The sequence below is a fragment of the Piliocolobus tephrosceles genome, chromosome 10 (genome assembly GCF_002776525.5).
Source record: "Piliocolobus tephrosceles isolate RC106 chromosome 10, ASM277652v3, whole genome shotgun sequence".
Lineage (NCBI taxonomy): Eukaryota > Metazoa > Chordata > Mammalia > Primates > Cercopithecidae > Piliocolobus > Piliocolobus tephrosceles.
This window is the reverse complement of record NC_045443.1, coordinates 2,892,257-2,906,765: the sequence shown is the minus strand read 5'-3', so window position 1 is coordinate 2,906,765 and position 14,509 is coordinate 2,892,257. Positions and strand designations below refer to the sequence as shown.

Below are 14,509 nucleotides of genomic sequence, written 5' to 3'. Positions count from 1 at the left end.
GCTGGGACAGAGGCAATTGGAGAGACAAATCACTTGACCTTAAGGGACTGTTTAAAATACAGCACTAGGCTACATTTACTCAGCTGGACGAAAATGTCTTTATGCTCCTGCCTTGTAGTAGGTAGGGCTAGGGAATCAAGATTAACTCAATGATGAAAAGCAACCAATATTTTTTGGTAGATACACGCTTTGTGGGAGTGAATTCATATTCTCCCTGTCTACTACTTCATTTAACACACATGTACGGACATTCACCACTGGACAGGCACTGAGCTGGGTGCTCTGAAAGTAACCCCTGTGAGGCATGCAGGCAGAGCCTCTGGGGGCAGGGGACTGTGAGCCAGTAATCCGAGTGTGATCTGCTGAGTGCTGTGACAGACATCAGCAAAGCACCAGGGAAGGGGGAGCTGAGTAACTCTCCCTGGAGCTTGCAGAAGGTATTTTCCAGACCCAGCAAAACGGGAGAGAAAGCAGTAACATGGAAGCAGTAACATCTGAGGGGCTGAACAGAAGTCTGAGTTCTCCAGATGAAGGCCTGGGGGCATGGTGATTTAAGTGGAGGAATGGCTCCATGCAAGGGCCTCAACGTGCACCAGGACAGGGAACATTTGGATAACTGCAAGAAGTTCCCTGTAGGAGGAACAAAGGTTATTTTCACGGAAGTGCAGGAAGTGAGGCTGGGAGGCAGATGGGGGCTGAGGACCCTGGGTCCTGTTGTAGGTTCTGTCGTTGTCAAGAGCAGTGACACAGATGGGTGTCATAATCCTATGTGCTTTCCATCATCATCATAGTTCACATCTCACCATGTTCTATAAATATGAAGTAGGTCATGACAGTTAAAATGAAACAAGGGTTCATTTTATGTTTCTTTTAACTGGACTTCATCTTAGAAGGGAGGAAAACACATCTGGTCTGACAACTTCCTAGCGACACTGCTGCCAAAAAGATGGACGGTCCAAGATCATTCAACAAATGTCAACCACTGGATTACTTGTCTGATCTGAGCCATAAGCTTTTTCTTAATGGCCATACAGAAAGTAGTTACCCCCTGAGAAGAATACCCCTTACCCTACTGACAACTCGTAGGTATTACCTTGGGCCACCCAACAGGGTGGCTGAGGACAGAGCTGGTGGTAGAAGGAAGAGCAGTGTGCGTCTCACTCACCTGAACTTTGACTTGGAGATCCGGTGGCTGAAAGAGAAAAAGGAAATGTTACCAAACACACGTGCATTAAAAAGATGTTCAACTGTCCCAGGGAAATCTGATGTTCCCCAGGTAACTTCATGTGGGCGCTGGAAGGAGGCATGGTGTGAATTAGAACATCTTGGGAGAGAAAGAACACTATGTATTTGAATGTGGAGACTGAGGTCTAGCCCAGCTAGCATCTTCTAAGTATAGACAATCCTTGCTGTAGAGGGAGAGCACCAGGTCCTCAGGGTCTGCCTAGAAAGTTCTATGAGGTCAGGTTAGGAAGAGCTGTATCCTGAGAAAAGCTGCAGAGGAAGAAAAGGCCTCTCCTGATGATAAGAGGACCCCAATAGCAGAAAAAATCACAGGCAAGAACAGGTCAGCACAGACCTCACAGCTGTCTGCCAGAGCCCAGCTAGAGTGGGGTTATGAAGGGAAGACCAGCAAAATGAGCCAGCCAGAAATGGAGGGGCCACAACAGCCCCCACCCAAGAGCTACAGAGGGTGCCTAAGGAGCCAGCCTCAGATTCAGAGGAGAAACCCAGGATGCTGACAGTCACGTGCAGTCCTGAAGACCTGGGGACTTCTGGGCAGAAGCTCAGGGTGGGCATGAGGGTGGCTGCCTGGAAGGGTCATTGAACAGGGAGGGGGTTCCACGGAAAGGTGGAACCTTCAAGGAAGTCCTGAGCCTCCCTAGTTCACATAGGGAAGAGTGCACGGGAGGCAGGAGGCTGGGAGAAGAGGGCAGGAGGGAGAGACTGTGAAAGAGAAGTATGGAGGAGAGAAGGCTGAGCCAGAGAGAGAAACAGAGTGAGAGAATATAAGCAGTTGAGGCAATTAGAAAGCACCCGTCAGCTTGGCTTTGGTGCTAGGAGAAGGGCGCGAACGCTGGGGACAGTGCAGGTGGTGACAATGTTCAGGTGGACAAGTAGAAGGACAGAACGCAAGTTAGAGAGGAAGAAGGCAACGGAGACAGTGGTGGAGCAACAAGGAGAGGCACGGGGAGGAAACACGAGAAGGCAGTCTGGGAGGCGACCGCCGCAGGCCTGCCATGTCCCAGCCTGGCACACAGCGAGCTGTGTCGCAGAGCAAGAAAATGCCAGCCCCTCTCGTTATTTCTTATTAAAAAAAATTAAGCCAGAAGATGTGACAGGTGGCAAAGCCATCATGCATGAGATAATTATATCTCTGGGGCACTGCGAATCAAAGCCAAGTGCCTTTACTGCGCTGAACCGTTAGCTAATAACCTCATCCCACCCCCACAGGCTGCCTGTGAGGGCTGGAGGGCTTAATCACATGTTAACAGTGTGTGGGAGGGGGACTGGGAGCCCAGGGCAACACTTATTTACAGCCACAGTTTAACCAGCAAACAAATGTTTTCCAGCTGCTAACTGGGTGCTGGGGAACCCAGGTGCTCTCTTCTCCAGCGGGCCCATGCTGAGCCCCAGACCTTCAGCGTCTTCCCAGGCTGCTTTTGGGTGGTTGTCTCCCCTTGCTGTTACCCATAAGCCCAAGTGGGTGACCACGGCCTTCAGCTTGTCACTGTGACTCCAAGCCTAGCCTGGCCCCAGGCCTTCTTTCAGAAACACCTCAGTAGTCCTGCCTGGGGTGCCCCTTGATGACGACCACTGGCCCTTTGCCATGAGGCGTTCTCTTGCTCACAGTGCAAGCGGGTCACAAGTGCAAGTGGGCTCTGAAAAGCTCCTCTCTGGGAAAACCTAACCCTGAGTGTTTGTCTCCAAGAGAAATGACCCTGGGAAGCAGGATTGGCGTGGGGGGTGCTGGAAAAGGAGGTCCTGCTTCAAGCATGGTCGTGGACTGCAGGTCCTTCTGTGGCATCCGGGCACATGCTGAGCAAGAAGTGGACAGAGCCTTCTTGTCTGCTTTGTGACACGTCCGGATGGATAAGCCTGGGCACCACATTTAAAGACTGATTTTGTTGCTATTGTTGCTATTCTCTGGGATTGTTAGCAGAATTCTAGGTTCGCGGGGACCAAAACCTCATCCCCTTTTAAAGGCTGGCACTTTTGACAAGCAACCGCCGAATGGCTAAGTCCCATGTCGGGCAGGCCCCTCTCCTGGAGAAGGGGAGGACACTGCTCAGCGGCGTTTGTCTGGAGACCGAGGAAAACTCCATGCCCGTGGGGAGCTGTGGTGAGAACTCTGTGACATCTGAACGCCTTGGTTCTTCCTGCTCCCTTTGCACACCTTGGAGTTAATGCCAGGACCTCTCTGCCTCCTGGGAGGTGGTCCAGGGTTCTGGGCTGGAAAGGTGCTCCTGCAGTGAGAGGATGCAAGCCAGGAGCCCGGGTGCCTTGGTGCCATGGTGCTGGTCCACATCCTAGGCCGGTTCACTGTGGCCAGTGCCTCCCTGCTACTGATCGTCACAATCTCCAAAGAACCCTGAGGAACAGCTGGGGGCTCTGGCTGCCCTATGCACTAGTGCACTCAGAAGGCTGCCTGGCTTTCTCCACCATCGTCGTTCCAATGAGGCACAATTCCCACCTCAGGTTGAGCGGATTCTTGAAGAAGAGCGAGGAGGGAGAGAAGGCTGGTAAGGAACACGAGACCATCAGAACAGTTCCAGTGGGTGGGAACTGAAGTTCATGAGACCCCAGATACTTTCTCCACCCAGGACTCTAAGAGAAACCTTCGGAGAGACCATGATTTTCCTTTGTGCTTTTCAGGTTCAGAATTAGAAACAAGCCCCAAACTCTTTTTTTTCCCCTAGTTACTCAGTTTGCATTTGTCATTATCTGAGAAATATTTGAACTTCTTGAGAGCTATTTATATTTTCAGCCTCTCCCTTCTTCTTAGAGGAATGAGTGCCATATGTTTACTACCTGCTGTGTAAAATAGTATTTCCCTGAATTGTCCCAAATTTGCCTTTAACGTAAGTCAGATGGCACTGCAGTCATCATCCACATTGACAATGCGTCTGACTCAGCATCCTTAACTCTGGGGCTTCCTCTCCAGCACAGCTCTTATTATTGGGAGGGTCACATCCTGCCCTTGCCATGGCATAGGATAGCTTCCACTCCTGGGTCCTGAGCTCAGATGCTCCATGACTCTGGCCACAGCCTCCCTTTCTATGATCCCTCCTGCTCTTTCAGAGGACCCAACCTTTGTCCTCACTGGATCCTCCCCATCACTCACACCCTTCAACACCAGGCTTGACTACAGTCATGGCAACGTTGCCCTCAATACACAGAGACTCTACACCACCTGGGCCTTCTGCTGTGCCTGCATGGCTAAGCCCCACCCTGGGTCACCCTGCTGTCTCTTTTTCGTGCTCTCAGGCTGCAGAGTCTGCCAAAAATATGGCTGACTGCATATTTATGATATCAGTCTCCACCGCGGCATCAGTGCTGCCCAGTAACCTTTGGGCAATCTCTCGATGAGTCACTGGTTTCAGTCTCTGTACAGTCCTTCAAGTTCCTGTGGCCCCTGATCCTTGCTTTGGGAGATGAGATGGCTGAGCTCATTTGGAGTGACTCCTATCACTCACCCCTTCATCAGAGCCTGTTTCTGATTCTATATTCTTTACAGAACTGTAGGCCTTGAGAGCTGGAAGGGACCCTTAGATACCACGTGGACCTACAGTTGGCAGTTTCTCCAGGTGTAGAATGCTTTCTTCACATGAAATCTTGCACCGCTGCAGGTGGTTTCCGCCCCCTGCCCTAGCCTCTGCTGAGACGTCAGTCCGACCTTTCTTCTTCCCAGAGGATGAGGCTGAGGCCCAGAGCAGAGCGCTTTGGCCAAGATCCCAGGGCTAGCTGGAGGTTGATGGGCACTAGACACTGGGACTCCTCTTCTTTCATTTTCCAATTAGTCCCAGGTGCACAGAAGCTCCTCTTTCCTGAGCAAGTTCAGTGCCTCAAACTGTCTTTGCTGTCACCCTTCTCCTCTTCAGAAGCAATGCCTTCCTGTAAGCACCTGCTTCCCCTCCAGCTTGTTTCGCCTCTTTCTGCTCTGTGACTTCTTTCTTGCCTTGAAGCTTGCCCTAGCTTTTATTACAACGAAGGCCAGCACTTCCCACACTCATGCTACTCCTCTTCACATGCTCCCATCTTCCTCCCTGTCCATGGCCTCACTGCCTGAGTGAGCACCCTGTTCTGGCCCATTTCCACCCCTTCTCCCTCACTGAGACCGACTCCCAAGACCAGAGCCCTGCAACCCTTAGGGGTAGCACCCCAGAACACACACATAGCACAGCCCTTCTTTCCCTCCGCAGCCTGAGCTGCTGCCACGTTACCTGGAGCACCTGCGCCAGGCTCTTGTGGCTTCTCATTCCTCCCTGCTCTTTTCCTGACATCGCCGTGGTCCTTCAGGAGCTTGGAACTAACCAAATCAACCTCCCGCTCAGCTCTGTTCGGAACGCCCTTCAGTGACTTCTCACGCTCTTCTGATGCAGACCCAAATGATTAAGGGTCTGCTAGGCCCTCAATAACTCATGTCCATCCTTCTGTTCTCCGCTGAAATTTGAATTCTGCAAAGAAGCCTTTCCTAACCTGCCAGTCCAAATCAGAAACCTGTGTTATTAGCCCGACATTACACTTACTTTTCCTTCTTAACACTTACCCCAATTTAGAGTTGCCTATTTATTTGCATAGCGTCTCTCCCACACCAGACGGTGAGCTCCAGTATGATGGCGTCAATTTCCTCCCCTGTTGTGTGTCACCACCACCTAGCCTAGCACCAAGCTGGGCAGACTGTGGAACGAATGCACAGATCAACAGCTCTGTCCTGAAATTCCTCCCCCTGTGCTTCCAGGCTGGCGCTGCTGCCTGTTCTCCTAACGTTCCTTTGTCTGTTTTGCTTGCTCGGTCTTATTCTTCTGTGTGTCCGTTTCCCAAGATTCAGCTCCTGGTCTTCTGTTTTCTACTTTGCTCTGAACAACCCCGTCCTATCACCTCATTGGTGGTTTTCATCCCGGCAGCCTCAAACATGTGTGGCCCGCCCTGTTCAGAGCTGAGCCTCGGACCTCCGTATCTCGTGGTCTCCATGATACCTGCAGGTCACTCCAACTGGGCTCCTGCTTCAGATTTCACTTCCGCCTCATTACCCTCCTCCCTAACTGTGATGGCTCCTTCCTCTTCATTACCTCCACCTGCCTGCCCCTGCTGCCATGAAATACCATGCTGTTGTTCTTCCTCCCTTCCCCCAACAGGAACCATCTCCTTCCAGGCCTTCTTACTACATAGCAGTCCTCGTCGTGACCTCATCTTATTACATAAGACTTTTAACCCTTAGCTTTAAAGATCCTGGTCACTCACTGTCCCCTCAGACCATCACACCCAGTCTCAGTTCCCATGCTGCTTCTCCCGCCAGGAATGCTGGCAGAGTCTTGGCCCATCATTGTCTGGGTTGGGGTGGGGGGTAGGGAGATGGGGAAAGACCACATTTTATTAGGGGCATGTTATAATTCTGGCATGTGACTCAGCATTTTGTATGCACAGAGTACGAATGTGGCTAAACGTGGGGATAACAGGGACCATTTCTGCAGCGCTCTCCAGGCTGCAGAGCACGTGCTCTGAGCAAACGACAGATCCACTGGAGACTGCCAGCCTCCATCCGCAGGGGAGTATCCTTCCTAACAGAGCCTCAGGCTCTCCTGAAATGTACTGTCCAGTTTCTTCCTGGTGCCAGCTCCCTGGTCCCTCCTGGTATATGACTTAGACCTGCTCAACAGCCAGAGTTGCAGGGCCTTCGATCATCTCTCTAAGCCTTGTCTTGGTGGCAAGACGACAGAAAGGCCTAGAACTGATGGACTTTGAAGCCTTCCTACAGGCCTTTCCTTGAGTTGCTGTTTGGGACCTACTTCCAGGAACTCAAGTGCTTGTTTTGTATGATTCCAAAAGAAGAGGTTTGCACTGCTGCTTAAAAATGTAATTAGCATCGTATTTTAACAACATTTTGACAAGAATTGCTTCCCGACAATGCTGAGAAATCTGCAGTGCAGACTCCCTGGTGCCACTGTCAAGAGTGAGTGATACTGAAGCCCCATGCTCCCTGGAAATAGCGGCTGTGAGGGCTGCTCTGGCCTCATCCTCATTCTCCTTCCCCTACACGGGCTCCGAGGCCACGCTCAAGGCCGGCATTGCTGGTTTAGGCTCTTTCACAGTGTGCTCGCCCAGGCTCTCCGTCATTCCACAGACGAGGAGGGAGGGGAGATGCTGCCTCCCAGATGGAGCAATTCAGAAATGCATTGTATCTGGGACTGGTTGGACTCAGAGCCTCTGTTTGCAGTTCTTCCAGCAGCCAAGGTAAGTTTACAGTCGTGACACCCCAAGGCCACAGAACAGTAGGTTCCACTGCACTTCTGCTTCCCTTACTGGCAGGATGACAGAGCTTCAGGTAAGGACCCACATGCCGGTCATCTCCCAGCGCATCTTCTCACCTGTCTGCTTCCCTCCCAGGTCACATTTATCAGAATGGAAGGGGTGGCCAGCAGGACTCAGGACCCTAACCTCGCCATCTCTTTGAAGAGGGGTGAAAGGGACTGGAGTGAAAGAAACAGACTTTGGGGCCGCCCCCTACACACACCCCCTATATATTTCTCAGATGTGAAGAAAAGTAGCTCAAAACCCAAGAGTCAGTGCCCCCAAAGAAGTGCTGAATTGAAGACGAGCCTTGATTTTAAGACTCACCCCCAGCCAGGGCCATCCTCACCCCAGGGCCCTCTGCTCCCCATCTTGGGTCCCACCTGAGGTTTGTTTCTGCCACTGGCTCTAATCTCTGCCCTTCCTAGTGATGAGCCAGCCCACTGTGATTTCCAGATGCAGCTTTTCCACCCGTGCTCCAGAAAAAGCCCCAGCCCCTGGGCTCGCCGTGCCTACTCACGCCAGCCTGGCCCCGCAGTTTTCTCCCTCGATGTCACCTCCAGCCACGTTTTCGGTGTTGACGGACTCGGTCTCACTGGTGGGCATGCTCACTGCAAGAGTCAAAGGGAAACAGAGCAAGGCATTGAGGGTGGGGAGAGAAGGGAACAGAAGAGCATTCGTTTGCAACACGCTCACTGCAAGACCCAGTGCGGGTTGGCAGAAAGAGAGCCTGTGTGCACTGGCTGGCTAATCTGCACAGATCCCCTTGACTGACACGCCTGCTGCTTGTCCAGGGCAGGTTTTGCTGCCAAGAACACTGTAAACTAATGGAAGTATGGGAGGACATCTGGTAATAAGAGCATTTTACCTGACAGGATACATCCTGAAAAAACTGACCACTGCATCTCTCCTCTCCACTCTGTGGACTGGAAGAAGCTGCAGAGGCTTTTCCATTTGCAATTACCACTTGCCATTGAAAGAGGAGCTTTCGTGAAAATACATCAGTTTCCTTACTTTATCCCACCCACCATCTCTAAGGGGCTCCATCTCCAAGAGCAGGGACCAGCCTGTTTGTAGAAAGGGCGTGCTTGCTGCTGGGTGGACGGAGGCCTCCCCTTTTTGGCAGTCGGTTACTCCCAGGAGCACAACTGAGACAGAGGGCTTGAGGAGAATGGCCATTCCCAGAGCCATGCACTAAGACTCAAACTAGCCCCGGAGACATCAGGAGTGAGGAGTGGAAGTGTGCAGTCCACACGATTATGTTTAATTGTGGTCAGAAGACAGCCTGCAGGGATACTATTTCCCTTTTCAGCCACCCTGACATTCCCATGTCAACAGGTTGACTTGGATATAAGCCGTTTAACTCAACTTGTCCACCCTCCTCCCAAGGCAGCTGTGGGCTGAATTTCCAGAACAATGGGAGTTTTCTAGCTTAGAACCCAGTTTGGTGGCCTGAAAGAAGTCATTATTATTATTATTATTATTATTTTTTTTTTCTTCTAAATAAAAGTTTGACTCAAATCATTTTTCTTCACCTTCCATCACTCTCTTACTATGACACAATGCGTTCCTTAGCTCTGTAACCCTTATTCTTTAGAGTGGCCATCATATGTTAGTCCTGGTTCTGCTGTTCCTCCAGAATAGAACCCCTCATCTGCTGAGAAAGCCGCCAGCCCTCAGCAGACACAGAATCTGCTGTTAGTGAGGGATTGGCCTCCGGTGACAAGTCCCCGTGAGGCTGCCAGCGCCCAAGAAACACTTCTACTGGTCGTACGGATAAGGTTGATGGATGTGGATTTTTCCTGGTTTCCTTTCCTTCAGATTAAGACAAGCCAGGTTGGTGAGAAGAGAATCATTTCAAGCACATGAAAGATACAAAAGGTCCATGTCTTACCATATGTTTGGCTGTTGTGTATGAGACCTCTCTGACCTTTTTAATAAAATTGAATTAAAAAAAATGCAGATGTCATTTCATAGCACTCTAGAGCTAGGTGAGGCTTTAGAAACTATCTGGCTCTAACTCGTCCTTCTCACTCTGCTGGAGAGGAAAGTGAGGCCAGAGAAGGGATGTGATGCCTGCAGCCACGTGGTGTGTTCGAGGAGGCCCGGGACCAGGGCACAAGTGTCACACCCCCTGCACCATGTTCATCTTGAGTGCCCCAGTCTCAACCGCCTCTGTACTCTACACCCTAGGCAAAGACAAGCTTCTTAAAGCCTACTAGGCTCTGGGAGCACCACAGCAGAGCAGTGAGTAGCCAGACAGGGGCACTGAATTCCACAGCATTACACTCACTTTAGTCTGAAGTCTGGAGGGGCTGGTGAGACCAGCCCTTAGGGATAGTTTCAGGCCTGGGAGCTGGGAAAACGGGCCTTCAGAGCTTGCCAGGGGCCCTGCTCAAACCACACTAAGGAAGCCATAAAATGGAAGCACCCTCAGTCTTCCAATCCATCTATCTCCAGCCATCTCGGCCTTAAGTTTTTTTTTTAAATTTAAATTTTTTATTTTTTAGCTCTCCACCCTCTGGACATCCTTGCTTGAAGGGCCAGGCCATGTAGAAAAAGTTCTATGACTTTGTGACACTTGGTTCCCAGAGCCTTATGTGTGAGTACAGTGCTGTGGAGGTGGCCATGCTAGGCTTGGAAAGACAAATGAACTTGGAGGGGCAGGCCCGGGCACTAGAAATAAGGACAGCACCTTCTAAATCGAGGCACTGCCTGTACTGGTTCCAACCGCGCATTCACAGTGTCCTTACTCTAGGCCAGCACTGCCCAAAGGAAGAGCCCCTGGAGGAATAGCTCTGCCAGCTGTCACACCCACTGACTTTATACATATGAATCAATGATAAGGCAGTGCCTTTGAGGGGGACAGGTTGCCATCCCTTCACGAACACACACACACACACACACACACACACACACACACACATAACATATATACGTACACATATATGCACACACACAGAACTACTACGGCACAAGCCATCAAGAGAAACACCTCCCGTTCTGTCTCGTATGCACCCACACACATTTACACACACAGAGCACAGGGGGACATTACCATGGGTTTCTGTGGAGTGCCTAAACCAAGCAAACTTCCCTTTCTTCTGATCAAGCATGCCCGCCGGAGTGCCTCCTTTCACAGACAAGATGGTCAGTGTCAAGAACCAGGAACAAGACATCAACAGAGCACACTCAGTCAGCCACGGGCGAAAGAAAGAAACAAGGAACTCAGCTTTCACATAGAACATCCATTTTTATCACAGAAAATAAACAAAAAAAAATTCAAAGCAATAAATCAAAACATATAGGAAAACAACAAAATAGAACCAAACCCCCAACTCACATGAATTAACATCACAAAACAAATGATGACCCTGGAGAGAAGGAATTACTCCAGGAGAGAGAGGCTATCTGGCATATCTAACGAAAGACTTTGAGAGGGCTTCCTAGGAGGGGGCTGCCGCTCATCCCTGCTGCTTCCTTAGGGAGCTGTTGCCCTTTGCAGGCTCAAGTGGGGTCACTGTTAAAGTCTAGCAGTAGCCCTGGTATCCTCTTCATCCCTACCCAATAGCCAGGTGACTTGTCTCCTTCCTCACATGGGACCACACTGCAAAACTTTCACCTGTAGTGGATTCAAGGGTTTCCTTGCCATTTGCACCCAGATGGAGTCACTTGCAGGTGGAAGAACAACCCATTGACCTAGTTGCTCCTTTGTTCAGTTCAATAATTCATTTCTTTTTATTTATTTATTTATTTATTTATTTATTTATTTATTTATTTATTTATTTTTTGAGACAGGGTCTCGCTCTGTGGCCCAGGCTGGAGTGCAGTGGCGTAATCTTGGCTCACTCCAAGCTCTGCCTCCCGGGTTCACACCCTTCTCCTGCCTCAGCCTCCCAAGTAGCTGGGACTATAGGTGCCTGCCACCACACTCGGCTCATTTTTTGTATTTTTAGTAGAGACAGGGTTTCACTGTGTTAGTCAGGATGGTCTCGATCTCCTGACCTCGTGATCTGCCCACCTCAGCCTCCCAAAGTGTTGGGATTACAGGCGTGAGCCACTGCGCCCGGCCAATAATTCAATTCTATTCAGCAAAGACCCATCAAAGGCCTAGGGCTCATACCCAAAACATATATGTATCTGCTTTTAATTAGTTTAAATGGGCCAGTAAGTTGTTAAACTGCCTGTCAATGGGTGGTCATTTGAGGAAGTTTGTAAATAAGGGAGAAGAATTCTGTGAGTTCTGCTAGGTCTGGGCTACAGCTAAAGAGGAGAGTGCTCCAGAAGAGTGTGAAGACACTAGCCACTGCACGGGAGGGTGTGAAGACTCCAGCCACTGCACAGGAGAGCATGAAGACACCAGCCACTGCATGGAAGAGTGTGAAGACACCAGTGACTGCACGGGAGAGTGTGAAGACACCAGCGACTGCACGGGAGAGTGTGAAGACACCAGCCACTGCATGGAAGAGTGTGAAGACACCAGCCACTGCATGGGAGAGCGTGAAGACACCAGCCACTGCACGGAAGAGTGTGAAGACACCAGCTACTACATGGAAGAGTGTGAAGACACCAGCCACTGCATGGGAGAGCGTGAAGACACTAAACACTGCATGGGGAAGGCGAAGATCTGTAGGGACTTGGAGTTCTGGATGTCAAGTGCTTTAGCTAATTGCTCAGATAAAGTTTTCCGATTTCATTTGAAAGAACTGGCATGAGCTGTGCCTCTGCGAGGTCACTATGCAGGGTGCAAAAGGAATTGTGGTTTTTGCATTGTTGGAATTTGCCATTTGGTATTGAAATACGTTCTTAAATAAATTTGGTTATGTTATACTTCATTTTAATGGGCATTTCTCTTTTTTTGTTGTTGATGTATTACTTGCTATTTATTTTATGTTTATTTTAGACTATGGAAATGATGTTAGACAAAGAGCAAATTCGAGTGATTTGGGTCATAAAGCAGTGGAGATAACTTGCAACATCAACAGCTCATTTGGCCCAGGAACTGCTAATGAACGTCCACCGCAGTGGTGGTTCAAAAAGTTTTGCAAAGAAGACAAGGAGTATAATGAAGAAGATGAGGAGCATAATGGCAGGCCGTGGGAAGTTGACGACAACCAATGGAGAGCCATCATCGAAGCTGATCCTCTTACAACTACACGAGAAGTTGCTGAATAACTCAATGTCAATCATTCTATGGTTGTTTGGCATTTGAAGCTTATTGAAAGGTGAAAAAGCTCGATAAGTAGGTGCCTCATGAGCTGAGCAAAAAAAACCAAAAAAAAAAAAAAAAAAACCCCCCCAAAAACCACATTGTTTTGAAGTGTCATCTTCTCTTATTCTACTCAACAACAACGAACTATTTCTTGATCAAATTGTGATGTGCGAGGAAAAGTCGATTTTATATGACAACCAGCAATGACCAGCTCAGTGGCTGGATGGGGAAGAAGCTCCAAAGCATTTCCCAAAGCCAAACTTCCACCAAAAAAAAGTTATGATCACTGTTTAGTGGTCTGCTGTTAGTGTGATTCACTACAGCTTTCTGAATCCCAGCAAAACCATTACATCTAAGAAGCATTCTCAGCAAATCAATGAGATGCATCAAAAACTGCAATGCCTGCAGCTGGCATTGGCCAACAGAAAGGGCCCAATTCTTTTCCACAACAGTGCAGGACCGCGTGTCGCACAATCAATGCTTTAAAAGTTGAACCAATTGGGCTACAAAGTTTTGCCTCATCTGCCATATTCACCTGACCTCTTGCCATCCAACTACCACCTCTTCGAGCATCTCCACTTTTTGCAGGGAAAATGCTTTTCACAACCAGCAGGATGCAGAAAATGCTTTCCAAGAGTTTGTTGAATCCGGAAGCATGGATTTTTACATAACAGGAATAAAAATCTTATCTCTTGTTGGCAAAAATGTGTTGATTGTAATGGTTCCTATTTTGATTAATAAAGATGTGTTTGAGCCTAGTTATAATGATTTAAAATTCATGGTCTGAAATCACACTTTCTTTTGCACCAACCTAATATCAATGAGTGGCAGCGAATGCAGGCAGGAAGTCGGTCACCACTCACAGAAGGAAGCATGTGCCCTGCTGAACTCATGGGTGGCCCCATCACCTCCAGGAAAGGCATGAGAGAAGACGCAACCCAAGTCTTAGGTTTTTCTATATTTCATCCTCTTCTCCTAGAACGCAGATTATACTCAACGGACTTCCTTGGATGTTGCCTGGTAAGGAGAATTTTGGAGACGGGCTAGTGATAGAAAAGGGCCATACCTATTTTTAACCTGAAGGGCTGTGTCTCACACACTCATCTTTAAGGTACAAAGTGTGGAATGAACAGAGACTTCATACCTGGCAGGGTTTTTTTTTTTCACTTCTCGGAAATCCCACATGCAAAAAGCACTGAGAGTTAGGAGCTGAAATGAGCCACTTGGTTCAAGTTTCCCTTCTAGGGAAAGGTATGTCTCAAACAGTCACTAACATGGGACTCTCATAATGAATGGTCTTTTATCTGGAGATGTAGGGGGTGGACGTAGGCTGCCAGTCTCCACGTTTCTATGTGCGTGGTGGCTGTCTGAGGGGATGAGAGCCCTGCTTAGTGGTGGGGAGTCCAGAACACCGACACCTTCCATGCAGAAGCGTTATTCAGCTTTTGGCTCTGACATCCTAAGTGTCCTATCTTGTCCAGTTTCAGAAGGGACTGTATGATCACTTTATAAACCCGAATTTGACCAGGGCTGGTCTTTTATGGGGGCCAAGTTGGCAGTCAGCTGCACAGAAAATGATCTGAAGAGCAACTAAATCATCTCCCTGGATCGTTCACGGAAGTCTCAGATCTTTCTTTTGGGGCATGGCATATATCTAAAGTTCCTTTCTGAAATAAAAATATCTCACCTGGAAGAAGCAATATATGAACCCATTAGTGCCTATTAATTTGTGATAGTTTATCCCATAAGCACCTGCAGGAATAAAATGGTGAAATGGTGTTTGTG

The 14,509-nt window shown here is 49.1% G+C and overlaps 1 protein-coding gene across 1 annotated transcript in view; it reads right to left on the bottom strand.

Moving 5' to 3' along the window:
* The window catches only part of CACNA1C (calcium voltage-gated channel subunit alpha1 C), a 640,117-nt gene that overhangs the window by 140,115 nt on the left and 485,493 nt on the right, over positions 1-14,509 (bottom strand). Inside the window, exons 10-11 of the mRNA XM_026447798.1 lie at positions 8,033-8,123; positions 1,166-1,192 (exon numbers count right to left, since the gene is read on the bottom strand). Coding sequence (XP_026303583.1) covers positions 1,166-1,192; positions 8,033-8,123 — 118 coding nt within the window. The remainder of the gene's footprint in view (positions 1-1,165; positions 1,193-8,032; positions 8,124-14,509) is intronic.